The 27422-nt window shown below is 51.0% G+C and overlaps 1 protein-coding gene across 4 annotated transcripts in view; it reads right to left on the reverse strand.

Annotated features, from left to right (window-relative positions):
* Positions 1 to 2605: 2605 nt before the first annotated feature.
* lmbrd2b (LMBR1 domain containing 2b) overlaps positions 2606 to 27422 on the reverse strand; it is a 43670-nt gene continuing 18853 nt past the window's right edge. For 2 of the 4 annotated variants that reach the window (XM_072257464.1, XM_072257466.1), the window contains exons 7-18: positions 20428 to 20502; positions 18746 to 18859; positions 18395 to 18578; positions 16445 to 16626; positions 15875 to 16008; positions 14376 to 14481; positions 11265 to 11362; positions 8349 to 8452; positions 4923 to 4969; positions 4425 to 4518; positions 3541 to 3649; positions 2801 to 3299 (exon numbers count right to left, since the gene is read on the reverse strand). In XM_072257464.1, coding sequence (XP_072113565.1) covers positions 3239 to 3299; positions 3541 to 3649; positions 4425 to 4518; positions 4923 to 4969; positions 8349 to 8452; positions 11265 to 11362; positions 14376 to 14481; positions 15875 to 16008; positions 16445 to 16626; positions 18395 to 18578; positions 18746 to 18859; positions 20428 to 20502 — 1308 coding nt within the window. In that variant the 3' untranslated portion in view covers positions 2801 to 3238. Of the gene's footprint in view, positions 2701 to 2800; positions 3300 to 3540; positions 3650 to 4424; positions 4519 to 4922; positions 4970 to 7701; positions 7870 to 8348; positions 8453 to 11264; positions 11363 to 14375; positions 14482 to 15874; positions 16009 to 16444; positions 16627 to 18394; positions 18579 to 18745; positions 18860 to 20427; positions 20503 to 27422 lie in introns of those variants that run through there. The other 2 variants (XM_072257465.1, XR_011885956.1) reach the window with 2 other exon arrangements.

The following is a 27422-nucleotide window of genomic DNA, read 5'->3' on the forward strand; positions in this document are numbered from 1 at the left end:
TACTTCCAGAGGACCTGGCTTGGGCCCAACACTTACGTGCAATTACTAAGAAAGCACAGTAATCTTGACTTCCTTAGGAGTTTACAGAAAGTCAGGATGACAGATAAAACTTTGGCAAACTTCTGTAGATGTGTAGTGGAGAGTATATTGACCGGCTGTATCACAACCTGGTATGAAAACATCAATGTCCTTGAACAGAAAATCCTACAAAAAGCATTGGTTGCAACCCAGTCCATCACAGGTAAAGCCCTCCCCACCAATGAGCACATCTAAACGAAATGCTGTCGCAGGAAAGCAACATACATCAGGGACCCTATGCTCTCTTAGATCAGAAGATACAGGAGCAGAATTAGGCCATTTGGCCCATCGAGTGTGTTGTACCATTTCATCATGGCTGATCCATTTTTCTCTCAGCCCCAATCTCCTGCCCTCTCCCCGTACCCCCTCATGCCCTGACTAATAATGGATCAACTTCTGCCTTAAATATATCTAATAACTTGGTCTTCACAGCTGCCTATGGCAAAATAAAAATCACAGGTTCACCACTCTCTGTCTAAAGAAATTCTACCTCTTCTCCACTCTAAAAGGACACCCCTCTATTCTGAGGTTGTGTCCTCTGGTCTTAGAATCTCCCACCATTGGAAACAACCGATCTGGCTGAGTGGTGCCAAAACAACACCCCCTCTACTCAATGTCAGCAAGACCAAGGAGCTGATTATTGACTGCAGGAGAAAACCCAGCGGTCCATGAGCCTGTCATCAGAGGATCCGAGGTGGAGAGGGTCAGCAATTTTAAATTCAGTGTTTTCATTTTGGAGGACCTGCCTGGACCCAGCACGAGGGCAATTATGAAGAGAGCACAGCAGTCTGCGCCAAGTCATCAAGGCAGTGAAACGACAACACAGGGACAAGATGTAGACACAACTCTCCACCAACAACACACGCAGCTTATGGCAAGGTCTACACACCATCACAGACTTCAAAGCTAAACGCAGTGGAGTTTCCAACATCACTGTCTCTCTCCCAGATGAACTAAATCTTCTTTTACACTTGATTTGATGTCGCCAGTACTGACCCCCTGAAGAGAGTCGCTACTGCGACCTGCACCTTGGCCGTCTCTGAGGCTGAAGTACGCAGGTGTTTCCAACCAGTGGACAGTTAAACTTGAACTTGAGGCTCCGGGACCAGACGGCATCCCAGGGCGAGTACTCAGGATGCGTGCGGCACAATTGGCAGGTGTGTTTACAGACATTTTTAATCTCCCCCTCTCCCAGTGCAAAATGCCCTCTTGCTTCAAATCAGCTACCATTGTCCCTGTACCTAAAAAGACCAAAGTAACATGCCTGAGCGTCTGGCATCCTGTTGCACTCACCTCAGTTATAAGCAAATGCTTCTGAGAGGCTGATCAAGGACAACATCTGCAGCTTGCTACCACCCACACTGAACCCCTACAATTCACCTACCGACATAACCGATCAACAGATGACGCAATAGCCACAGCTCTACACATCTGGAGAAAAAGGATGCTTATGTGAGAATGCTGTTCTTGGACTACAGTTCAGCATTCAACACCATAATTCCCTCCAGACTCGACAGGAAGCTCAGAGACCTCGGCCTTCACCCTGCCTTGTGCAGCTGGATCCTGGACTTCCTGTCAGATCGCCAGCAGGTGGTAAGAGTGGGCTCCCTCACTTCCATCCCTCTGACTCTCAACACAGGAGCCCCTCAGGGCTGTGTAAGTCCCCTCCTTTACCCCCTGTATACCTATTACTGTGTCGCCACACACAGCTCCAGTCTGTTAATTAAATTTGCTGACAATACTACACTGATTGGCCTAATCTTAAATAATAACAAGGCAGCCTACAGAGAAGTCATCACCCTGACACAGTGGTGTCAAAACAACCTCTCCCTCAATGTCGCAAAAACAAAGAAGCTGGTTGTGGATTACGGGAGGAATGGAGACGGGCTAAACCCTATTGACATCAATGGATCTGGGGTTGAGAGGGTGCCTCGGCATCCACATCACCGAGGATCTCAGGTGGTCTGTACACACCAGCTCTGCGGTGAAAAATGCACAACAGCACCTTTTTCACCCAGACGTTTGAGGAAGTTTGCTATGGGCCCCCAAATCCTAAGAACTTTCTACAGGGGCACAATTGAGAGCATCCTGACTGGCTGCATCACTGCCTGGTATGGGAACTGTACTTCCCTTAATCACAGGACTCTGCAGAGAGTGGTGCGGACAGCCCAGCACATCTCTAGTTGTGAACTTCCCATGATCCAGAACATTTACAAAGACAGGTGTGAAAAAAGGGCCCGAAGGATCACTGGGGACCCAAGTTACTCCAACCACAAACTGTTCCAGCTGCTACCATCTGGGAAACGGTACCACAGCATAAAAGCCAGGACCAACAGGCTCCGGGACAGCTTCTTCCACCAGGACATCAGACTGATTAATTCATGCTGAAACAATTGTATTTCTATGTTCAATTGTATTATTAAGTGTCTGTTCTACATACTATTTATTATAAATTACTACGATTGCACATTTAGACAGACATAATAAAGATTTTTATTCCTCACATATGTGAGGGATGTAAAAAATAAAGTTGATTCAATTCACTGGTTGTACACCCATGCTGGTGTGGTCTCTCATTGATCCCATTATGGTTATTATTCTAATTGGATTTATTGAGTATGTCTGCAAGAAAATGAATGCATATGGTGACATAATGAATGTTGGCAATAAATTTACCTTGAACAGTATGCTAGACAATAGTAAAGCTAAAGGAAGCACAGGAAACAGTCAGCCATTTATTAGACACCCAATAAATTACAGTGATTCTTTACATCAGGGCTACGAATACAATAATCACAGCACAAGCCAACGTAACCCCTACATTCCACAGCAAGAAAGTGCAGCACACAGGCAGGAACGAGGCGGCCTGCCGCTGGCCACACGGACTGGGGATTCCCTCTGGTCCAGGCAGGTCAGTGACATGCTGTTGGGGGAGGAGTCATCCCGAATTCGGCTGAAACCCTTCCACCAGCAGTAGGAAACGTCCAATCACTCAAGTAGTGTTGAAGACAACAGTCTCACGGCGAGGTTGAGGGTGGGGTGGGAGATGATGGGGGAATGTGTGGGGAGAGGGAAGGTGGGGTAGGATTGGGTAGGGTGGTGGAATGGAGTCACCCACAAGAACCGGACATGTTGGGGTTCCAGGCAAGGGGACCAATACTCAAACATCATCGAAAATCCTGCTGCGGGACATGGATAGATACCTCCCCATCGGCTGGTACCTGCCGGGGAAGGGGGAGAGAGCAGGGTGGGAGTGCGGGAGGGAAGGAGAGAAGGCCAGTGGCAGGTGAGGGTGGAAGGAAGGAAGAGGGTTGGGGAGAGACATTAATTAGCAGACAGCAGCACCACTCACATCTAATTCTGTGCTGAGGGTCATACACCCTTCCTCACCCCACCTGCCAGCCCTCGCACGCCCAGCTCGTCCCCTCCCCCTGCGTTGTCGCCCCACCTTCCGGACCCTACCTGCCCGGTTGGGCGTTCGGCTCACTGTCGGCAATAGGGTCAGCAGCGAAATCCGTGCAGTCCGAATCCGGCAGCAGCTCCGTCCGGTCCGAATCTCGCTGGGGGGTTGCTGTAGAGACACCATAGTCAGGGCAATTGCACAGGGGGAGGGGGGAGGGAGGGAGAAGGGTTGAGGGGGAGGGAGGGAGGAGGGTTGAGGGGGAGGGAGGGAGGAGGGTTGAGGGGGAGGGGGGGAGGAGGGTTGAGGGGGAGGGGGGGAGGAGGGTTGAGGGGGAGGGAGGGAGAAGGGTTGAGGGGGAGGGAGGGAGAAGGGTTGAGGGGGAGGGAGGGAGAAGGGTTGGGGGGGAGGGAGGGAGAAGGGTTGGGGGGGAGGGAGGGAGAAGGGTTGGGGGGGAGGGAGGGAGAAGGGTTGGGGGGGAGGGAGGGAGAAGGGTTGGGGGGGAGGGAGGGAGAAGGGTTGGGGGGGAGGGAGGGAGAAGGGTTGGGGGGGAGGGAGGGAGAAGGGTTGGGGGGGAGGGAGGGAGAAGGGTTGGGGGGGAGGGAGGGAGAAGGGTTGGGGGGGAGGGAGGGAGAAGGGTTGGGGGGGAGGGAGGGAGAAGGGTTGGGGGGGAGGGAGGGAGAAGGGTTGGGGGGGAGGGAGGGAGAAGGGTTGGGGGGGAGGGAGGGAGAAGGGTTGGGGGGGAAGGAGGGTTGAGGGGGGGGAGGAGGGTTGAGGGGGGGAGGAGGGTTGAGGGGGGGGAGGAGGGTTGAGGGGGGGGAGGAGGGTTGAGGGGGGGAGGAGGGTTGAGGGGGGGAGGAGGGTTGAGGGGGGGAGGAGGGTTGAGGGGGGGAGGAGGGTTGAGGGGGAGGGGGGAGGGAGGGAAGGTAGAGGAGCTCTTACTCACCCCGGGCTGGGGTCAGCGACGAGTCTGGGGAGTCAGAATGGTTGCGATTCCTCATTGGTTCAGAGTTCTGGCTCCCGTAACGTTCCTTCCAGACCTGGAGAGAGGCAGTGGTCGATGAACAGCGAGAGAGCGAGAGGTGGTGAATGGCGAGTGGGAGAGGGAGAAGGATGTGGGGGAACGGCAGGGGACAGGGCTGGTGTCACTCACTCAGCGAGTCGAGGAGGATGCAGGGCAAGTGGGAGAGGAGAATGTGGGGAAACCACAGGGGTTCAGGGCAGGGGTCACTCACTCTGCAAATGGAGGAGAATGTGAGGGAACTGGGAGAGGGAGGAGGATGTGGGGAACAGCAGGGGTCACTCACTCAGCGAGTGGAGGATGTGGGGAACAGCAGGGGTCACTCACTCAGCGAGTGGAGGATGTGGGGAACAGCAGGGGTCACTCACTCAGCGAGTGGAGGATGTGGGGAATGGCAGGGCTTCAGGGGCAGGGGTCACTCACTCTGCGTCGTGTCGTCCCCTCCTCCTGTCGTTGACGCTTCCTCTTCTCTGGAACAGACACGTTTGTTTTAATGTTGTAATTGCACCAACCTCTGCCACCCTCTTCGGAAGGTAATTCCGTATACCCACCACCCTCTGTGGAAAGTGTTTAACTTGCTCCTCCCATGTTAACCAATGCCTTCCAGGTTTGGATGCCTACCCTGGGGGAAAGTCATCTTTTCTATGCTCCTCATGATTTTATACCTTTTTCTAAGGTCACCCCTCAGCCTCAGACACTCCAGGGAGAAGTGTTCTAGCCCGTCCAGTCTCTCCTTACAACTGAAGCTCTCCAGTCCCGGTAAGGTGGAACAGAACATCACAGCAGAGTACAGGCCCTTCTGCTCACGATGCAAACAATAGTGGAAAATCTGACCAGTAGTAGTGGGTATGGCCCAGTCCATCACAGGTGAGGCCCTCCCCACAACTGAGTGCATCTACACAGTGTCGTTGCAGGAAAGCAGCATCCATTACCCAGGCCACGCTGCTGGCAGCAGGAAGGTACAGGAGCTTCAGGACCTACACCACCATTCTCAGCAAATTATTACCCATCTGCCATCAAGCTCTTGAACAAAGGGGGATAGCTTCACTCAAATCCACTTGCCCCATCATTCAAATGTTCCCACAATCTATGGACTCATTTTCAAGGACTCTTCACCTAATGTTCTCAATATTTTATTGTTTATTTATTATTATTATTTCTTTATTTTTGTATTTGCACACTTTGATGTCTTTTGCACACTGGTTGAATGCTGTTTTCTATTATGGTTATTATTCTTTTATAGACTTATTGAGTATGCCCACAAGAAAATGAATTTCAGGGTTGAATATGATGACATGCACGTACTTTGATAATAAATTTACCTTGATCTTTAACTTTGTTCTGCCAACTTTTTAACCTAACCATTCCATCCCACGTAGCCCCTCCATTTTTCTATCACCCATCTAGGATTTGTTTAAATGCCCCAAACAGCACCCCTGGCAGGGCATTCCAGGCACCCACTCTGTAAAAAAACTCAGCTCTGACATCTGCCTTATACTTTCATTCAATCACCTTAACATTATGCCCACTCATATTTGCCATTTTCACCCGTGAAAAAATCTCCTTGCTGCTAACACACAGATTAGAGATGGCTTTGCGGGCAATACAAAGATAGGTGGAGGGACAGGTAGTGTTGAGTCTGCAGAAGATTTAGACAGATTAGGCAGATAATTTGCAGATGGAATAGTGTATCAGGAACTGCACGGTCATGCACATTGGTAGAGGAATAAAGGTGTAGACTATTTTCTAAACGGAGAAAATTCATGAACCAGAGATGTAAAGGGACTTGGGACTTGTGCAGGATTCCCTAAAAGTTAACTTGCAGGTCGAGTCTGTGGTGAGGAAGGCAAATGCAATGTTAGTATTCATTTCGAGTGGACTAGAATATAAAAGCTAGGATGTAATGCTGAGACCTTGGAAGGCAGTGGTGAGGCCTCACCTGGAGGATTGTGAACAGATCTGGGTACCTTAGCTAAGGAATGATGTGTTGGCATTGGAGAGGCTCCAGAGGAGGAACAACAGAGTCATTCACAGAATGAAAGGCTTCACGTACGAGGACTCAGGGCCTGTACTCGCTGGAGTTTAGGAGAATGAGGGGGGACCTCAATGAAACCTATTGAATATTGAAAGGCCTCAATAGAGTAGATGTGGAGAGGATGTTTCCCCATAGCGGTGGAGTCTCGGACCAGAGGACCAGAGTTGAATATAGGAGCAAAGAGGTCCTTCTGCAGTTGTACAGGACCCTGGTGAGACCACACCTGGAGTATTGTGTACAGTTTTGGTCTCCAAATTTCAGGAAGGAGTGCAGCGCAGGTTCACGAGGTTAATTCCCGGGATGGCGGGACTGTCATATGTTGAAAGGTTGGAGTGACTGGGCTTGTATACTCTGGAATTTAAAAGGATGAGAGGGGATCTGATTGAAACATATAAGATTATTAAAGGATTGGACACACCAGAGGCAGGAGACATGTTCCTGATGTTGGGGGAGTCCAGAACCAGAGGCCACAGTTTAAGAATAAGGGGTAGGCCATTTAGAACAGAGTTGAGGAAAAACTTTTTCACCCAGAGAGTGGTGGATCTGTAGAATGCTCTGCCTCAGAAGGCAGTGGAGGCCAATCCTCTGGATTCTTTCAAGAAAGAGTTAGATAGAGCTCTTAATGATAGTGGAGTCAAGGGATATGGGGAGAAGGCAGGAACGGGGTACTGATTGTAGATGATCAGCCATGATCACAGTGAATGGCGGTGCTGGCTAGAAGGGCCGAATGGCCTACTCCTGCACCTATTGTCTATTGACACAGCCTCAGAACAGAAGGATATTTACTAAGAACAGATGCGGAGGAATTTCTTTAGCCAGAGAGTGGTGAATCTGTGGAATTGGTCGCCTCAGTGTTAAGTTATTGGGTATATTTAAAGGTCCACAGGTTCCTGATTAGTCTGGGCATCAGAAGTTATGGGGAGAAGGCAGGAGAATGGGGTTGAGGGAGTTAATAAATCAGCCATGGTGAAATGGTGGAACAGACTCGATGGGCTGAATAGCCTAATTCTGTTCCTATGTCTTTGCTTGTCACATGTATATCAAAACATTAAAACATACAGTGAAATATGTTGTTTGAGTCTATGACCAACATAACCTACTAACCCTAACCTGTACACCCTGGGGTGCCACAGTAGCGTGTCGCGATTACAGCTCGGGAGTTTATACCTTCTTTACGTGAATGCGTGGGTTTCCTCTGGGTGCTCCAGTTTCTTTGCTCATTCCAAACAGGTACCGGCTAGTAGGTTAACTGGCCATTGTAAATCATCCTGTGATTAGGCTAGGGTTAGATCAGTGGCCTTGTTGGGCCGGTTCGTTCTGTTCCACACTCCATCTCTAAATAAAAATAGAGCAATCTTTGGAACATTGGTGTGAGGGAATTTTATATCTCCTGATCCTGGACACCTCAGCCAAGGGAAACCAACGCCTACTGTGTCGAGCTGTGTAAGCAGTTTGTACTCATTCAGCACGAAAACAGGTCCTTTGGCCCATCGCGTCTGCTTCACTGATCTCATACTAGTCACCTCCCCCCCACCATTCCACCATTCACTCACATCAGGCAGAACTCAAAGCAGCTAGCTAACATGCCAGCCTCAGCCTCTGTCTTTAGAAACTGGAGCACCCACAGTTTGCACAAAGTCCACACAACAACAGCAGGGTGGGAATTGACCCTGAGTAACTGGGCGTGAGGGAGCCGAGTTACCAGCTACATCAGTTGCTGCCCTGGCATCACACAGTGAGTCAGTCTGTCCAGTAAACCATATCGGTAACTACCATCCATACAGCCACTTCGCCAAGTCTCAAACATCATTCACCTCTTTTAATCAGCTCCTTTCCTTCATCCACAAGGTCAGAGGTCATCTCGTTGTCTCCCATGAACTGTTGGAACCCAAGGAGATTCAGGCAGCGAGTACCGAGGCTGTTGGGGAGAAACGGTCAGAGTCACCTACTCTACTGTTTTTAAGGTGCCCTTCACGGTCAGAGCCAGTTCTGAATTACCCGCCCCTCATTGCCTTACAGTGGCAGTAGCTGCCTTCTCGATGCACTTTAGTCCTGTGAGGTGTCAGGGAAAAGTTCCAGGGTAGCGACCCAGTGACGGTGAAGGAACGGCCACAGATTTACTCTTTTCCACAGATGCTGCCTGACCTGCTGAGCTCCCCCAGCATTTTCTGTGTGTCTTGCTTTGGATTTCCAGCATTTGCAGATTTTCTCATGTTTGTGTCGTAAATGCTCATCTCCCGATGCTGCATCTTTCAGAGTCTGTGAGATGTGCATCCCATTCCTCAGTCCCCCCCAAGGTCCCAGTAACTCATTGCCTGTGTGCATTACTCAAATTAGCCCTCCCAAAGTGAATGGCCTTGTCACTTTCACAGACGTTAGTCAAAGTCTGACCCCGGGAGTGTGTGGTGGGACAGTGTAGAGGGAGCTCCACTCTGTGTCTGACCCCAGGAGTCTGTGTGTCTGACCCCGGGAGTGTGTGATGGGGTGATGGGACGGTGTAGAGGGAGCTTCACTCTGTGTCTGACCCCGGGAGTGTGTGATGGGAGTGTAGAGGGAGCTTCACCCCGTGTCTGACCCCGGGAGTGTGTGATGGGATGGTGTGGAGGGAGCTTCACTCTGTGTCTGACCCTGGGAGTGTGTGACGAGACAGTGTAGAGGGAGCTTCACTCTGTCTGACCCTGGGAGTGTGCAATGGAACAGTGTTGAGGGAGTTTCACTCTGTCTGACCCTGGGAGTGTGTGATGGGACGGTGTGGAAGGAGCTTCACTCTGTCTGACCCCGGGAGTGTGATGGAACAGTGTGGAGGGAGTTTCACTCTGTCTGACCCCGGGAGTGTGTGATGGGACGGTGTAGAGGGAGTTACACTGTGTGTCTGACCCTGGGAGTGTGTGATGGGACGGTGTGGAGGGAGCTTCACTCTGTCTGACCCTTGGAGTGTGATGGGTGAGTGAGCCACGGAGGAAGGGTGGCTCAGGTGTGGAACGACTCCAGTTGGGCTCACCTCTGCACCGCCGGAGCTGGCTGTCGGGCCAGAACCTGCAATCTTATCCGAGAGCTGAGCCCACACAACTTGAGCCGTCTCTCCTCGACACCCACAATCCCATTTCGGGAAGCAAGCAGGAGCTACCTGTATGGGCTGCTGCTCCACACCCTCCACTTCCTAGCCCCGTCCACCGTCCTGACACGCCATGGTGGTCGGTCTTTCCACCTGGAGGTGAGGGGGGTCCCCAGTGGAAGTCCCTTTACGAGGGGGCTCTTCCCATGCACCTTGAGGATCTGGGGTGGATGCTGGTACGTAGAGTGGTGCCTTGTAATTAATTCTTTAGTTTGTACACGGATCTCCCAGCTGCACGTCACTTCTATGGGCTGGAGGAGACCGTGTACCACATGTACATGGAGTGTGTGAGGCTGCAGTCCCTTTTTGCGTACCTGCGAGGGCTGCTTCTCACCTTCTGGTTACATTTTAGAACACAGAAATTTACAGCACATAATAGGCCCTTCAGCCCACAATGATATGCCGACCATGTAACCTACTCTAGAATTTTAGCCCCACCTGGTCATCCAGTAAGGAGGGGGGCATGGAGGGATGAGGATGTCTCTGTCAACTTGCTCCTGAGGCTGGTGAAAACAGCTATGCGTGGGTCCTGGAAATGTGTTGGAGGGGTCTGCCTAGGCAGACTGGCTGGCAATGTGCAGGGAGTATGCCAGGTAACCATTGAGAGGGAACACACGCTGTCCACGCCGACCATAGAGGTGTACCAGGCCGTTGGGCTCCATGGGGGATTAGCGCTAACAGTGACAGAGAAGGGAACATTATAGTTTAATGTCGTTAACCTAGTAGTTGTGTAGTAATTGGGTTAGTCACTGGTTTATATATAGTTGTAGCACTGAATTTGCAATAAAGATATTTTGTTAAAAAAGGGGTCAGACACAGAGTGAAGCTCCCTCCACACCGTCCCATCACACACTCCCAGGGTCAGATTGAGTGAAGCTCCCTCTACACTGTCCCATCACACACTCCCTGGGTCAGACACAGTAGGGAGCCATTCTGATTCAGCTGAGAGAAATCGAGGAAAGACTGCTTCATAAAGTTTGTGAAATACTTTGGAGGTGACTGGATGGTTGCCTTGGCCCCACTTACCCCCTTTGTCGTGAGAATGCAGAGGAAGTCAGTGGACTTCTTCTGGGGTAACAGGAAATATTGCATCTCCACAGTGGTCTTGAGTCTCCCAGTGGGAGACGGCGGACAGTGTGGAAAGCTTTTTTTCCTCGTTCTGATGAGGGGTCTCGGCCTGAGACACTGACTGTACTCATTTCCACTGATACTATCTGACCTGCTGAATCCCTGCAGCATTTTGTGTGTGTTGTTAAGAAGACACACGTGACCAGGGCTATGAAAGAAAGCATGGAGACTGTGTGGAGTGAAGGATAGTGTTTTGGAAAGGTGGGACTGCACTGGAGGGTTGTGGACGGGGTGAGGTGGGAGGGTGTCCTGGAACACTGCAAATGGATACTTTCCTCAGCACTGAGGTGCAGGCTGAGCTGAACATGCCAGGATATCTAGAGAGTCCTGGGATTCCACAATCTGCCACCTCATTCCCGGCTGCCATTCAAGGTCAGTAAGATCTAGTGAAGAGCCACACAGTGCAGGTAACCCGGTGACCGGAAGCACGCTGTCGGATCGGGGAGAGGGTGTGGGCAGGGGGGAGAGATCGGTCGGTCCAGCATACCTGAAGTATGTGGCGATACAGAGGATCAGCACCAACATGGGGTAGTAGATGTAGAAGCCATCTGCGATGAACGGTATCACTTTCATCGAGCCCATGATCTGTGGCAAACAAGTGGTCAGTGGCAGCCACCAGCTCAGGAACCCTCAACCCCTACCCCCTCCCCATACACAAACCCAGCCCCCATCCCTACTCGGGGAAAGGCTATCTTACATTGGCTGTTCTGTAATAACCCATACAACGTAACGCAACGTAAAGGGACCATTAGGAGACAGTGATGATTGAATTCATGCTGCAATTTGAGAGGGAGAAGCATAAAGCACATGCATCCATATTGCAATGGAATTACAGAGGCATGACAGAGGAGCTTGCCAAAGTGGACTGGAAGGGGATACTGGCGGGGATGACGGCAGAGCAGAGATGGCTGAAGGTTCTGGGGATGAATCACAAGACACAGGATAGATATGTCTCACAGAGAAAGTTGTTCTCAAATGGCAGGGGTAGGCAACTGTGGCGGTTAAAGTGGATAAAGTTACCTGGGCCAGATGGACTACACCCCAGAGTTGAGAGAGGTTGCTGAAGAAACAGTGGATGCATTGGTCATAACCTTTCAAGAATCATTTGATTCAGGCATGGTCCCGGAGGACTGGAAGATTGCAATGTCACTTCACTCTTTAAGAAGGAGGAAGGCAAAAGAAAGGAAATTATAGGCCAGTTCACCTAACCTCAGTGGGTGGGAAAATGGTGGAGTCTATTATTAAAGACGAGGTTTCGAGGTACTTGGAGACTAATGATAACAGTCAAAGTCAGCATGGTTTCTGTGAAGGGAAATCTTGCCTGACAAATCTGTTAGAGTTGTTCGAGGAAGTAACAAGTAAGGTGGACAAAGGAGAGGAAGTGGATATCGTTTACCTGGATTTTCAGAAGGTACTTGATAAGGTACCTCACATGGTTTGGTCAATATTTGGAGATTTCTCCACCCTAAAGATAAGGATTTTTCTTTTTTCCCCCCACATGTATATCATAAATATTCAAGAACTGATTATTTTTTATTGGATACACAACTGGTGCCTTTTGTTGCTGACTGTACGTATGACGCTATTGCGTTGTCGGATCATGTGCCCACGAAACTAATACTGAAGTTCCCTGATAATATACGGAATGCACCTCAGTGGAGATTTAATGCTACAGACTCTAATCCACCTACTGTTTTTTATTGGCTTACCTCCATTATGTCCTGTCTAAATTTAGAGAAAATAAGAAGTTGAACGTTTGATACATCCTTTAAATTTGAAGAAACCTGACGACCTTTTATTCAATATTTTCATATGGTTTGATTTATTGCTCTTCCAGTTACCTTCTCGAAACTTTGGATTTGATCAGAAAGTTTCTCCTTCTTCTTGCTTTTACTCTCAGTGTGAGCTGCCCAGTCCCTTTTTTTTCTCTCTTTTCTTTTTTTTGTTTTTTGTTTATAGAGAATAGTGTTTTTTTAATGTATATAAAAGTTATAAAAGTTTATCTTTTTTCTTTTTATGAAATGATAAGAGGAGAATTATCTTATTTTTATGATATACTATTAGATTAATACTATGTATGATCTTGACAATGCTTATTTTACCTTTTACGTGTATTGTTATCGATATAGATATTTGAGATAATTCTCCTCTTGTTGGTATATATGTACTTTTTAAAAAATTAATAAAAAGACTGATAAAGAAAGAAAGGAGTCCTTGTGCAAGACTACCAGGAGGTTAATTTACAGGGTGAGTCTGTGGTAAAGAAGGCAAATGCAATGTTGGCATTTATTTCAAAAGGAATAGAATATAAATGCAATGAGATAATGTTGAGCCTTTATAAGACACTGGTCAGGCTACCCTTAGAGTTTCGTCAATAGTTTTGGGGCCCCTATCTCAGAAAGGATGTGTTGTCATTGGAGAGAGTCCAGCGGAGGTTCACAGGGATGATTCCGGAATGAAGGGGTTAACGTATGAGAGCGTTTGGCAACTTTGGGCCTGTACTTATTGAAACCTACCAATTGTTGACAGGACTAGATCGGGTGGATGTGGGGAGGATGTTTCCTGTGGTGGGGGTATCCAGAACTAGGGGCACAGCCTCAAAACTGAGGGGCAACCCTTTAGAAGAGAAGTAAGGAGGAATTTTTTTTTAGCCAGAGAGTAGTGAATCTGTGGAATGCAGTGGAGGCCAAGTCCGTGGGTATATCTAAGGCAGAAGTTGATTGTTTCCTGATCAGTCAGGGCATCAAAGGATATGGTGAGAAGACAGGTGTATGGGGCTGAGCGGGATCTGGGATCAGCCATGATGGAATGGTGGAGCAGACTCGATGGGATGAATGGCCTAATTCTGCTCTTATGTCCTGAGATCTCTTCCCCGTACACAAGGAAACCCCACCCCTCTTCGTACACAGGGAAACCCCACCCCTCTTCCTACACAGGGAAACCCCACCCCTCTTCATACACAGGGAAACCCCACCCCTCCCCGTACACAGGGAAACCCCACCCCCTCTTCGTACACAGGAAAACCCCACCCCTCTTCATACACAGGGAAACCCCACCCCCTCCCCATACACAGGAAACCCCACCCCTCTTCATACACAGGAAACCCCACCCCTCTTCATACACAGAGAAACCCCACCCCTCTTCATACACAGGGAAACCCCACCTCTCTTCATACACAGGAAAACCCCACCCCTCCCCGCACACAGGAAACCCCACCCCTCCCCATACACAGGAAACCCCACCCCTCTTCATACACAGGAAACCCCACCCCTCCCCGCACACAAGGAAAACTCACCCCTCCCCGTACACAGGGAAATCCCGTACACAAACCCTGATCCCTCCCCCGTACACAGAGAAACCCCACCCCCCCTCGTACACAAGGAAATCCCGTATACAAACCACTGCCCACCCTCCCCATACACAGGGAAAACCCATACACACTGTCCCCTCCCCGTACACAGGCTAACCCCGCCCCCTCTCGTACACAAACTGAGCCCTTCTCCCCGTACACGGGGACTCCCTCCCACGCCCTGTCCAAGCTCACTCTTCCACCCCCTCACTGAGGCATTCCCTGCCTGGCCCCTCTCTGCCCTCTCACCGACGTGTACGCCGTCTGCTCGCGGGCCTGGTGAGAGATTGCAGAATCCATGTGGATCAACCCCAGGAAGTTGAGACACAGCGGTGGGGTCAGTCGACAGAACAGCCTGCAAAGCAACAGGGTCACAAGTCAGGGGTCCCGGGCTAGGCTTGTCAGAAACATCACACCATTCAGCAGCTTGCTGCCCAGATGGAGGAGGGGTTGGTTGGAAAGAGGAGGGCATTTCTGGTCCAATAGACGGTGAAGAAGGATATCTGTAATTGCAGCAGATTCCAGATGAACTGGGACAGTAGGTGAGGGAACAGCAGATGGAATTTAATTCAGAGAAATGTTCCTCAGGGCTAAATGCTATTTGTTATTGACAGTGAAGATGATTTTCAGGATTTACTGAGGGATGTCCATCTGCTGGGTTAATGATCCAAGGAATGGGAAATGGAGTTTAATTGAGGTGTCATACACAACATACTCAACAGGTCAGGCAGCATCTAGGGGGGAAAAAAAGAAGAGTTCAGTCGATGTCTCGGGCCAAGACCCTTAAGCACCTGCAGATTTTCTCTTGTTTGTGATTTAAGTGGGGTATTGAACTTTCGGAAGGCAAATGAAGGTAGGACTTTAATGATGAATTGTTGGGCTCTGGGGAGTTTTGCAGAATCAAGGGATCTTGGAATATAAGTACTGGCTCCTTGAAAGTGGTTGTACAGGTAAACAGGGTTAGGGTTCGGCAGGAGGATTTTGGCATGTGGACTTCTCCGGTCAGGACACTGAGTTGTGAGGTTGTACAAGATGTTCACTTTGGTCACCCTGAAATAGGAAAGATAAGTAAGTTGGAAACAGTGCAGAGGAGATTTACAAAGATATTGCTTGGACTCATGGGAAAGAGGTTGAGCAAGTTAGGACTTTATTCACTGGAGGAGAGGTGAATGAAGGTGAATGCACAGCCTTTTTTCCTCGGTTGAGTAATGAAGAACTAGAGGAGATGGGATTAAAGTGAGAGAGAAAAGATTGAACAGGAAACCGGGGGGCAATGTTTTCATTCAGAGGGTGATCTGTATATCGAACCAGCTGCCAGAGGCAGGTACATTAACAACTTTTTAAAAGTACTTGGACAGGAAAGGTTTGGAGGGAAATAGGCAAAAAGTGGGAAGAGAGGACTGGCTCAGATGTGAATCTTGTTCGGTTTGGTTCTGTACCTGATAGGCCTGGTTCTGTACTGAATGAGCATGACAAAGTGCGTAGCGTTGCACTTTGGGAAGAATAACCAGGGCAGGACTTGCAGAGAGTTCTGGGCAATGCTGTAGAAGAGAGACCGCGGGGGACAGGGCAGCAAGTACAGGAATTACACGTCATGTTACAGCTGGACAGGTCATTGGTAAAGGCAAACACAGAAGGCTGCCAGGAGCCGCTCTGGGGAGTGGGGGGGTGGGGCCGGAGAGGAGGGAGACACGGTTAGAGCCAGAGGGGTCAGCGATTCCCCTGTCCACCCCCCCCCACACACTCACATGCCACTGAAGAGCAGGCTGTAGGCGTCAGTCTGGTGGTGAGCAGCCAGGTAGTAGTAGTTAAATACCCGAATGCGGAACACTGTCCAGTAGACACAAATGCTCAGGAAGGAGATGCTGAGGAAACAGGCCATCTGATGGGGAGAGGAGAGGGGGCAACATCAGAGTCTGACCCCTGACCTCCACCCACCACTCCTGCAAAGCCCACCGACAACGACCGGGTTTGCCGTGAAACACCTCTCCACACCCAGCCCTCTGGCCAGCCAGGTTCAATCCCACTGCTGTCCGTACAGGGGATTCTCTCCATGACCAGGCAGGGTTCCTCTGGGTGCAGCAGCCCAGAGACGTTTGGTTAGTAGGCTAATTGGTCATTGTAAATTGACCCGTGATGAGGCTAGGGTTAAAATGTGACTTGTTGGGTGACGCAGCTCAAAGGGCCTGTCTTGTGTTGTATCTCGATAAATAAACACACCCCATCCACCACGACACCCTCTCCTAGCTCGAAGGGCCCGTCCTGTGTTGCATCTCGATAAACAGATAAACGCAACTCTCCCATCCCACGGCACTGACCTGAATGTGCAGGTAGTTGTAGGTGGACTGGGCCAGGCTGATAAAGATGGCGAAGGGTGAGAGGACGGGGTTGGTACTGAAGAAGCTGCACTCAGACCAGACCACCAGCACCGAGAAGGCAGCCAGCACCAGAGCCAGGGCTCGGTAACACCATCCGCGAAGCACACACTCCCAGTACCACTCTGCAGGGAAAGGCACATCACACGTCATGCACGGCACGGGGGGGGAGGTGTCACCAGGGTCAGGCATTGTCAGAACTGCAGAGGTTACGTGTTCGGGGGTGGGGGGACAGACGACTTGGGAGAGGAGCACAGTAAACAGGGGTCACATGGTTGGGAGGGGCTGTGAGTTCAACAGGGGATCTGGAGCCAAGTCTGGTGGTGAGGGATGAGGGTCAAGGGTCGATGGCCAGGGGTCAGACCAGGTTGCAGTGACTCACCGACACGGGGGGGGGGGTGCAGACGTCAGGGGTGACTCACCAACATGGGGGGGGGGGTGTAGACGACGTGGGTGACTCACCGACACGGTGGGGGGGGGGGGTGTAGACGACAGGGGTGACTCACCCGACACGGGGGGGAGAGGGAGGTGTAGACGACGTGGGTGACTCACCGACACGGTGGGGGGGGGGGGTGTAGACGACGTGGGTGACTCACCCGACACGGGGGGGGGGGGGGTGTAGACGACGGGGGTGACTCACCGACACGGGGGGGAGGGAGGTGTAGACGACGGGGGTGACTCACCGACATGGGGGGGGGGGGGGGAGTATAGACGTAGGGGGTGACTCACCGACACGGGGGGGGGGGGTGTAGACGTAGGGGGTGACTCACCGACACGGGGGGGGGGGGTGTAGACGTAGGGGGTGACTCACCGACACGGGGGGGGGGGGGTGTAGACGTAGGGGGTGACTCACCGACACGGGGGGGGGGTGTAGACGTAGGGGGTGACTCACCGACACGGGGGGGGGGGGGGTGTAGACATAGGGGGTGACTCACCAACATTGGGAGGGGGGTGTAGACGTAGGGGGTGACTCACCAACATTGGGGGGGGGGTGTAGACGACGCGGGTGACTCACCGACACGGGGGGGGAGTATAGACGTAGGGGGCGACTCACCGACACGGGGGGAGGGTGTAGACGACGTGGGTGACTCACCGACACGGGGGGAGGGTGTAGACGACGTGGGTGACTCACCCGACACGGGGGGGAGAGGGAGGTGTAGACGACGTGGGTGACTCACCCGACACGGGGGGGGGGGGGTGTAGACGACAGGGGTGACTCACCGACACGGGGGGGGAGGGAGGTGTAGACGACGGGGGTGACTCACCGACACGGGGGGGGGGGGGGGGGGGGAGTATAGACGTAGGGGGTGACTCACCGACACGGGGGGGGGGGTGTAGACGTAGGGGGTGACTCACCGACACGGGGGGGGGGGTGTAGACGTAGGGGGTGACTCACCGACACGGGGGGGGGGGGTGTAGACATAGGGGGTGACTCACCAACATTGGGAGGGGGGTGTAGACGTAGGGGGTGACTCACCAACATTGGGGGGGGGGTGTAGACGACGCGGGTGACTCACCGACACGGGGGGGGAGTATAGACGTAGGGGGCGACTCACCGACACGGGAGGGGGTGTAGACGTAGGGGGTGACTCACTGACACGGGGGGGGGGGTGCAGACGTAGGGGGTGACTCACTGACACGGGGGGGGTGCAGACGTAGGGGGTGACTCACTGACACGGGGGGGGTGCAGACGTAGGAGGTGACTCACTGACACAGGGGGGTGCAGACGTAGGGGGTGACTCACTGACACGGGGGGGTGCAGACGTAGGGGGTGACTCACTGACACGGGGGGGGTGCAGACGTAGGGGGTGACTCACCGACACGGGGGGGGGGTGCAGACGTAGGGGGTGACTTACTGACACGGGGGGGGTGTAGACGACGCGGGTGACTCACCGACACGGGGGGTGTAGATGTAGTGGGTGAACCAGCCCCTGGACTCGCAGTTCTGGAATCCCGGGACAAAGTGTCGGCTGGAGCTGCTCTGGTTCCGTGCCACGTCCTCCAGGTGGAACGCCTGTCCCAGCAGCATGCCCCACTGTACCCGGGTCCGCTGGTATCGCTGTACAGCGTATATCACCTACAGACACACACGGAATGAGGGCAGGGAGAATTCACACCCTCCACCACGTTGTGACCCCTGTCCCCACCCACACATTGTGACCTCCCCCCCCCCCCATCACCACCCACTTATGAAGTCCCACCCACAGACTGGGTGACAGCAGTGACCACCCATCAGTCACGCACCTGTTTGTGCAACTTCACCAAGCTCCTTTCACTCGGGTAGGTGTTTGTGTTCTCATCAAAGTCCTCATAGTCATCCATGTTCCTGCCCATCCTCTCCTGGTACTCTGTGGGGCACTGAGATACAGCAGCACTCACTAATGCAGCAAACCAACTGCTCCCAGTGTATATTACAACCAAACCAGCTCAGCCCATCCCCACCCAAAACCAGCAGCTCCCAGTATCCCATCCACCCAAAACCAGCAGCTCTCAGTACCTCACTCATCCAAAACCAGCAGCTCCCCATAACTCACCTATCCAAAACCAGCAGCTACCCAGCACTTCACCCACCCAAAGCCAGCAGCTCCCAGTATCCCACCCACCCAAAGCCAGCAGCTCCCAGTATCCCACCCACCCAAAGCCAGCAGCTCCCAGTATCTCACTCACCCAAAGCCAGCAGCTCCCAGTATCCCACCCGCCCAAAGCCAGCAGCTCCCAGTATCCCACCCACCCAAAGCCAGCAGCTCGCAGGATCTCACCCACCCAAAACCAGCAGCTCGCAGGATCTCACCCACCCAAAACCAGCATCTCACCCACCCCAAACCAGCAGCTCCCAGTATCTTACCCACCCAAAACCAGCAGCTCTCAGTACCTCACTCATCCAAAACCAGCAGCTCCCCATAACTCACCTAACCAAAACCAGCAGCTACCCAGCACGTCACCCACCCAAAGCCAGCAGCTCCCAGTATCTCACCCACCCAAAGCCAGCAGCTCTCAGTACCTCACTCATCCAAAACCAGCAGCTCCCCATAACTCACCTAACCAAAACCAGCAGCTACCCAGCACGTCACCCACCCAAAGCCAGCAGCTCCCAGTATCTCACCCACCCAAAGCCAGCAGCTCCCAGGATCTCACCCACCCAAAACCAGCAGCTCCCAGTTCCTCACCCACCCAAAACCAGCAGCTCCCAGTATTTCACCCACCCAAAACCAGCAGCTCCCAGTATCTCGCCCACCCCAAACCAGCAGTTCCCAGTATCTTACCCACCCAAAACCAGCAGCTCTCAGTACCTCACTCATCCAAAACCAGCAGCTCCCCATAATTCACCTACCCAAAACCAGCAGCTACCCAGCACTTCACCCACCCGAAGCCAGCAGCTCCCAGTACCTCACCCACCCAAAGCCAGCAGCTCCCAGTACCTCACCCACCCGAAGCCAGCAGCTCCCAGTACCTCACCCACCCAAAGCCAGCAGCTCCCAGTACCTCACCCACCCAAAGCCAGCAGCTCCCAGTATCTCACTCACCCAAAGCCAGCAGCTCCCAGTACCTCACCCACCCAAAGCCAGCAGCTCCCAGTACCTCACCCACCCAAAGCCAGCAGCTCCCAGTATCTCACTCACCCAAAGCCAGCAGCTCCCAGTATCCCACCCACCCAAAGCCAGCAGCTCCCAGTACCTCACCCACCCAAAGCCAGCAGCTCCCAGTACCTCACCCACCCAAAGCCAGCAGCTCCCAGTACCTCACCCACCCAAAGCCAGCAGCTCCCAGTATCTCACTCACCCAAAGCCAGCAGCTCTGGTACAAACATCTACCTGGAATGTCTCAATCCTCATCCCTAATGTAATTCTGTTGAATGCTGCGGTTCCGGAAATGTGGTGAAGCAACCCCTCAGTCAGTAATCCCCCCCCCCCAATGCCCCCACTCACCTTCCGGAGAATGGTGTCCACAAACTTCCTGAGGGGGTGGTTGTATTTGACTGTGTCATTCAGCTTCCTCACCTCCTGTGGAAACAGGGCACAGGCAGTTACCACCACCCAGCAATGTTACTGGAGGCAGGGAGGGCAAAGGTGGAGGATGTGGAGCAGGTGAATGGGAGGGGCGTGTGTTCCAGAGGGGGACAAACACAAGAGACTTTGCAGAGAATGGAAATCTCGAGCAACACCACAAAATGCCTGGTGACCCCCACACCCCCCCCGACCCTGACCACAGGGCGACCCTTCCTGACAAAGACCCTGGCGACATCACCCCTGATGTAGGCCTCAGGCTGGCTGCAGGAGCTCTGTCTGCACTTCTCCCCAACTTGGTAAAATAAGCAACCTATTTAAATGCCCCTCCCACCACCAGACTCTCTTTCTCCCCTTCAGTGGGCAGGAGATAAAACACTTCATTCTGCATTGCTGTTTCCCCTCAATGCACTGGTGTAATGAAATGACCTGTATGAACAGTAGACAAGATTAACTTTGTACCTGTACATGAATTAGAATCAGGTTCAATATCACTGCCATGTGTTATGAAATTTGTTTTGCAGCAGCAGTACATTGCAATACATAACAAATAGTTGTAAAATATATATATAGCATGTATGTGTGTATACGTTAAAAGAAGTAAATTAACTAAACAGCGCAAAGAGAAAGGAAAACATTCTGAGGTAGCGTTCATAGGTTCATTGTCCATTCAGAAATCTGATGGCGAACGGGAGGAAGCTGTTCTGGAGCGTGTGTGTCTTCAGGCTCCTGTACCTCTTCGAACACAGAGTCCATTAGTCTCTGGAAAGTCTGTGCTGCGTTTTTCAGCCCAAGCAGCATGCGCAGAATCACAAATAGACCAAACGGAGTTATAACAGCAGTTTTGGGAATGTCCTCAGCACACTCACTTGATGGTAGCCCCTATGTCTACTTTAGAAAAAAATCTTTCCAGCTATGTCTTGAATATGTGGGAACAGGAACGAAAGGGGTCAGTGGCTGCCTTAAGGCACATGGACAGCAACCACCATTGGGCTAAGGTTGAATATCTTCAGCCCTCCACACAGTTCCTGTGCACAATGCCAAGCAGTTCCATGTTTGTAAACTTAGCCTTTGCACTGGCCAGCTTTTCTGAATCCAGTTATGTGCACAGGCATAGACTGGCAAGCCAGTTGTGGAAATGTGGTGCTCGACTCCATACTTTCTGTCTGCAGTGGAAAATGTGGGCTTGGTGAGGTTTGGGAACTCACCCAGCAGGTGAGTGAATTCACATGTGGTGATGTACACGTTAGACAGTCATCACGGGGAATATACTTGGAAGTACAAGGAAACATCCAAGGTCCTTTATATCTACAAGCCAGTAGTGCTCGAGATGTACTAACAGTGCTTTGGTGCACAGGAAACATGCAGAGGTCCAGCAACTTCATCCAAGGTGAAGTCCCACCGAAACAGAGCATCACACATCATGTCGCACAAGTCTGGATCCTTCTGCTGCTGGCAGCCTCCAGCAAGGGTTCGCTGCCCTCCGCCTTATAATCGATTGGTGATGCTAACAATGTACTCACTTGACAGCCTGTCCCCCACAGGAAGTGTTGCCCTGAAAGGATGTCCACAATGAACAATGGACGACCCTGGCAGCTGGGCCTCTGATGTCCCCATCAGCTGGAGCTGGTGAAGCTGCATAGTGGTCAGCACTTACAGGAGCTTGTGCTGAAGCACGCACTGTAAAAACGGAGCCCATGTCAGAGCCATGGCCAGGAGTCAGCTGACAGCCCTGCTGACTAGGCCTCCCGAGGCAGGGGAAGGAGAAGGAGAAGGAACAATGCATCTCTGCCTGGCTGAATGTAGGCTTTTGGTCATTTCAGTAAGTTCTCTATAGTCATCACGGGTGTACAAGTGAAGGCTATGCAAACTTGATCAAACAAGGAGAGATGGCACATAGTCCATTAGTTCTGAAGGCCCAGCGTCACCCAATCCAGGCACCGAGAGCAGCCATTTGGTGAGCTCAGACTCAGACAGCCCGAAAGTCTGGATAGGTGAGTATTCAGAGTGACACATTTATATGCGAGGCTGGATCTTCCACTTGACTCAGACCCTGGCTGCAGTGCAGCTACTCAGCGATGTTATGATCTATTATCATCCCCGGTGATTTCTCGAACCGTGAAACAAGATAAAATAAAACTTTATTTATCCGAAAGGAAATTATCGTTGCGCAGTTGTTCAATCAGAAATATACTCTAAAAATACAAAATGAGGTATGAAAAAGAAATTGTGTAAAATATAGGTGTGCAATGAAACCATATACCTAAGGAGAAGTTGTAGTCTTACAGCCACAGGGAGAAAGGATCTCTTGTGGTGTTCAGTGGGACACCTTGGTGGAATCAATCCGTTACTAAAGATACTCCTCGGTTTGTCCACATGGGCTTCTGCATGTGCAAACCACATCACGGCAAACTGCTCCCCAAACACCAGCAGCTTCAAAGTGACTGCCTCGGTCGACATGTCCTTGAGTAACTCTGGAATTGTCCACAAGACCATAAGATATCGGAGCAGAATTAGGCCATTTGGCCCATCAAGTCTGCTCTGCCATTTCATCATGGCTGATCCAATTTTCCTCTCAGCCCCAATCTAATGCCTTCTCACCAGATCCCTTCATACCCTGACCAGTCAAGAATCTATCAACCTCTGCCTTAAATATACATAAAGTCTTGGCCTCCACAGCTGCCTGTGGCAAAGAACCCCACAGATTCACCACTCTCTGGCTGAAGAACTTCCCCCTCATCTCCATTCTAAAAAGACACTGCTCTATTTTGAAGCTGTGTCCTCTGGTCTTAGACTCTCCCGTCACAGGAAACATCCTCTCCACATCCACTCTATCAAGGCCTTTCACCATTTGAAAGGCTTCAAGGAGGTCACGCCTCGTTCTTCTGAATTCCACTGATTACAGGCCCAGTGCCATCAAACTCTTCAAATGACAAGCTATTCAATCCTGGAATCATTTTCGTGAACCTCCTATCCACTATCTATTTCTCTTATTATCTTGTACACCTCTATCATGTCTCCTCTTATCCTCCTTCTCTCCAAAGAGTAAAGCCCTAGCTCCCTTAATCTCTGATCATAATGCATACTTTCTAAACCAGGCAGCATCCTGGTAAATCTCCTCTGTACCCTTTCCAATGCTTCCACATCCTTCCTATAGTGAGGCGACCAGAACTGGACACGGTACTCCAATTGTGCCCTAACCAGAGTTTTATAGAGCTGCATCATTACCTCACGGCTCTTAAACTCTATCCCTCGACTTATGAAAGCTAACACCCCATAAGCTTCACGCATCAAAGTTGCTGGTGAACGCAGCAGGCCAGGCAGCATCTCTAGGAAGAGGTACAGTCAACGTATCCGGCCGAGACTCTTCGTCAGGACCCCATAAGCTTTCTTAACTACCCTATCTACCTGTGAGGCAACTTTCAGGGATCTGTGGACATCTACCCCGAGATCCCTCTGCTCCTCCACACTATCAAGTATCCTGCCATTTAGTCTGTACTCTGCCTTGGAGTTTGTCCTTCCAAAATGTACCACCTCACACTTCTCCAGGTTGAACTCCATCTGCCACTTCTCAGCCCACTTCTACATCCTATCAATGTCTCTGAAATCTTTGACAATCCTCTACACTATCCACAACACCACCAATCTTTGTGTCATCTGCAAACTTGCCAACCCACCCTTCTACCCCCACATCCAGGTTGTTAAAAAAAAAATCACGAAAAGTAGAGGTCCCAGAACAGATCCTTGTGGGATACCACTAGTCACAATCCTCCAATCTGAATGTACTCCCTCCACCACCACCCTCTGCTTTCTGCAGGCAAGCCAATTCTGAATCTACCTGGCCAAACTTCCCTGGATCCCATGCCTTCTAACTTTCTGAATAAGCCTACCGTGTGGAACCTTGTCAAATGCCTTACTAAAATCCATATAGATCACATCCACTGCACTACCCTCATCTATACGCCTGGTCACCTCCTCAAAGAACTCTATCAGGCTTGTTAGACACGATCTGCCCTTCACAAAGCCATGCTGACTGTCCCTGATCAGACCATGATTCTCTAAATGCCCATAGATCCTATCTCTAAGAATCTTTTCCAACAGCTTTCCCTCCACTGACGTAATGCTCACTGGTCTATAATTACCCGACTATCCCTACTACGTTTTTTTGAACAAGGGAACAACATTCGCCTCCCTCCAATCCTCCGGTACCATTCCCATGGACAAAGAGGACATAAAGATCCTAGCCAGAGGCTCAGCAATCTCTTCCCTCACCTTGTGGAACAGCCTGGGGAATATTTCATCAGGCCCCAGGGACTTATCCGTCCTAATGTATTTTAACAACTCCAACACCTCCTCTCCCTTAATATCAACATGCTCCAGAACATCAACCTCACTCATACTGTCCTCACCATCATCAAGTTCCCTCTCATTGGTGAATACCGAAGAGAAGTGTTCATTGAGAACCTCGCTCACTTCCACAGCCTCCAGGCACATCTTCCCACCTTTACCTCTAATCGGTCCTACCTTCACTCCTGTCATCCTTTTGTTCTTCATATAATTGAAGAATGCCTTGGGGTTTTCCTTTACCCTACTCGCCAAGGTCTTCTCATGCCCCCTTCTTGCTCTCTTCAGCCCCTTCTCAAGCTGCTTTCTTGCTTCCCTATATTCCTCAATAGACCCATCTGATCCTTGCTTCCTAAACCTCATGTATGCTGCCTTCTTCCACCTGACTAGATTTTCCACCTCACTTGTCACCCATGGTTCCTTCATCCTACCATTCTTTATCCTCCTCACCGAGACAAATTTATCCCTTACATGCAAGAGATCTCTAAACATCGACCACATGTCCATAGTACATTTCCCTGCAAAAACATCATCCCAATTCACACCTGCAAGTTCTAGCCTTATAGCCTCATAATTTGCCCTTCCCCAATTAAAAATTTTCCTGTCCTGTCTCATTCTATCCTTTTCCATGATAATTATAAAGGCCAGGGAGTGGTGGTCACTGTCCCCCAGATGCTCACCCACTGAGAGATCTGTGACCTGACCCGGTTCATTACCTAATACTAGATCTACTATGGCATTCCCCCTCGTTGGCCTGTCCAGATACTGTGACAGGAATCCGTCCTGGATACACTTAACAAACTCTGTCCCGTCTAAACCATTGGAACTAATCAGGTGCCAATCAATATTAGGGAAGTTAAAGTCACCCATGATAACAACCCTGTTATTTTTGCACCTTTCCAAAATCTGCCTCCCAATCTGCTCCTCTGTATCTCTGCTGCTACCAGAGGGCCTATAGAATACCCCCAGTAGAGTAACTGCTCCCTTCCTGTTCCTGACTTCCACCCATACTGACTCAAAAGAGGATCCTGCTACATTACCCACCCTTTCTGTTGCTGTAATAGTATCCCTGACCAGTAATGCCACCCCTCCTCCCCTTTCTCCCCCCTCTCTATCCCTTGGACATTCTGCTCCCAACTACAACCATCCTTCAGCCACGATTCTGTGATGGTCACATCACACGTGGCAAGCTGTAATATTGCAACAAGATCATCAACCTTATCTCTTATACCATGCGCATTTAGATAGAACACCTTGAGTACTGTACTTGCCATCCTTTCTGAATCTACATCCCTAATGATTTGATACTCAGCCTGTTGAGTGCCAACTAAATCCCATCACCTGCTTGCCATTCCTGACAGTCTGACTACACGCTATCTTTGCTTTTTTACCATCTGTCCTATCCCGAGTCCCTTCACTCCAGTTCCCACTCCACTGCTAAATTATTTAAACCCTCCCCAACAGATCTAACAAACTTGCCTGCGAGAAATTTGGTTCCCCTCAGATTCAAGTGCAATCCGTCACCTTTGAAGAGGTCATACCTCCCCCAGAAGAGATCCCAATGATCCAAGAACCTGAAGCCCTGCCCCCTGCACCAGCTTGTCGGCCATACATTAATTCGTCAAATCATCCTGTTTCTACCCTCACTGGTGTGTGGGAGAGGCAGCAATCCAGAAATTACCACTCAGGAGGTCCTGCTTCTCAGCTTTCTCCCTCGCTCCTCGAAATTCTCTTTTCAGGATTTGTTTGTTTTTCCTCCTTTATCATTCGTACCAATAGGTACCAAGACATCTGGCTGCTCCCCCTCCCTCTCCAAAACGTTGTGGACGTGATGCGAAACGTCCCTGACCCTGACACCTGGGAGGCAACATGCCATCCGGGTGTCCCGTTCACGTCCACAGAATCTCCTGTCTGTTCCCCTCATTATCAAGTCTCCTATCACTACCACTCCCTTCTTCTCTCTCTTTCCCTCCTGCACACGGACCCATGCTCAGTGCCTGTAACCCAGTCGCCGTGGCATTCCCCTGGGAAGTCATCCCTCACAACAGTATCCAAATACTTACTTTTGAGGAGAATGACCACAGGGGTGCTCTGCGCTAACTGCCTATTCACATTTCCATTTCTCCTGACAGTCACCCAGCAACTCACCTCCTGCAACTTCAGGGTGACTCCTTCCCTGTAACTCTGATCGATTATCTCCTCACTCTCCTATACAAGCCGAAGGCCATCCAGTTGCTGCTCCAGATCCCTAACACGGTCTTCAAGGAGCTGCAGCCGGATGCACTTCATGCAGATGTAGTTCAACATCTGACGTGAAGAACACACAACAGCCACTTACTGCAGAAAGAGAAAGAAGTTTACCCAGAGCGAACCCCTCTTTTAAGCCGAAGCCTCCTTTGAGCCAAAGCCAGACACCATTGACCTACTCCCAACAATGGCCGCTCCGCTCGTCCCTTCTGTACTTGTAACCGTTGCCGATCTGCGGAAACCTTGTCGCTGTGGCCTGCTCCTGTGCTGATTTGGCCGTCGGAATGGTGAACTGTAGTTGAGTAGAGATGACTTCCAACCCCACC

This window comes from Mobula birostris, chromosome 5 (genome assembly GCF_030028105.1).
Source record: "Mobula birostris isolate sMobBir1 chromosome 5, sMobBir1.hap1, whole genome shotgun sequence".
Lineage (NCBI taxonomy): Eukaryota > Metazoa > Chordata > Chondrichthyes > Myliobatiformes > Myliobatidae > Mobula > Mobula birostris.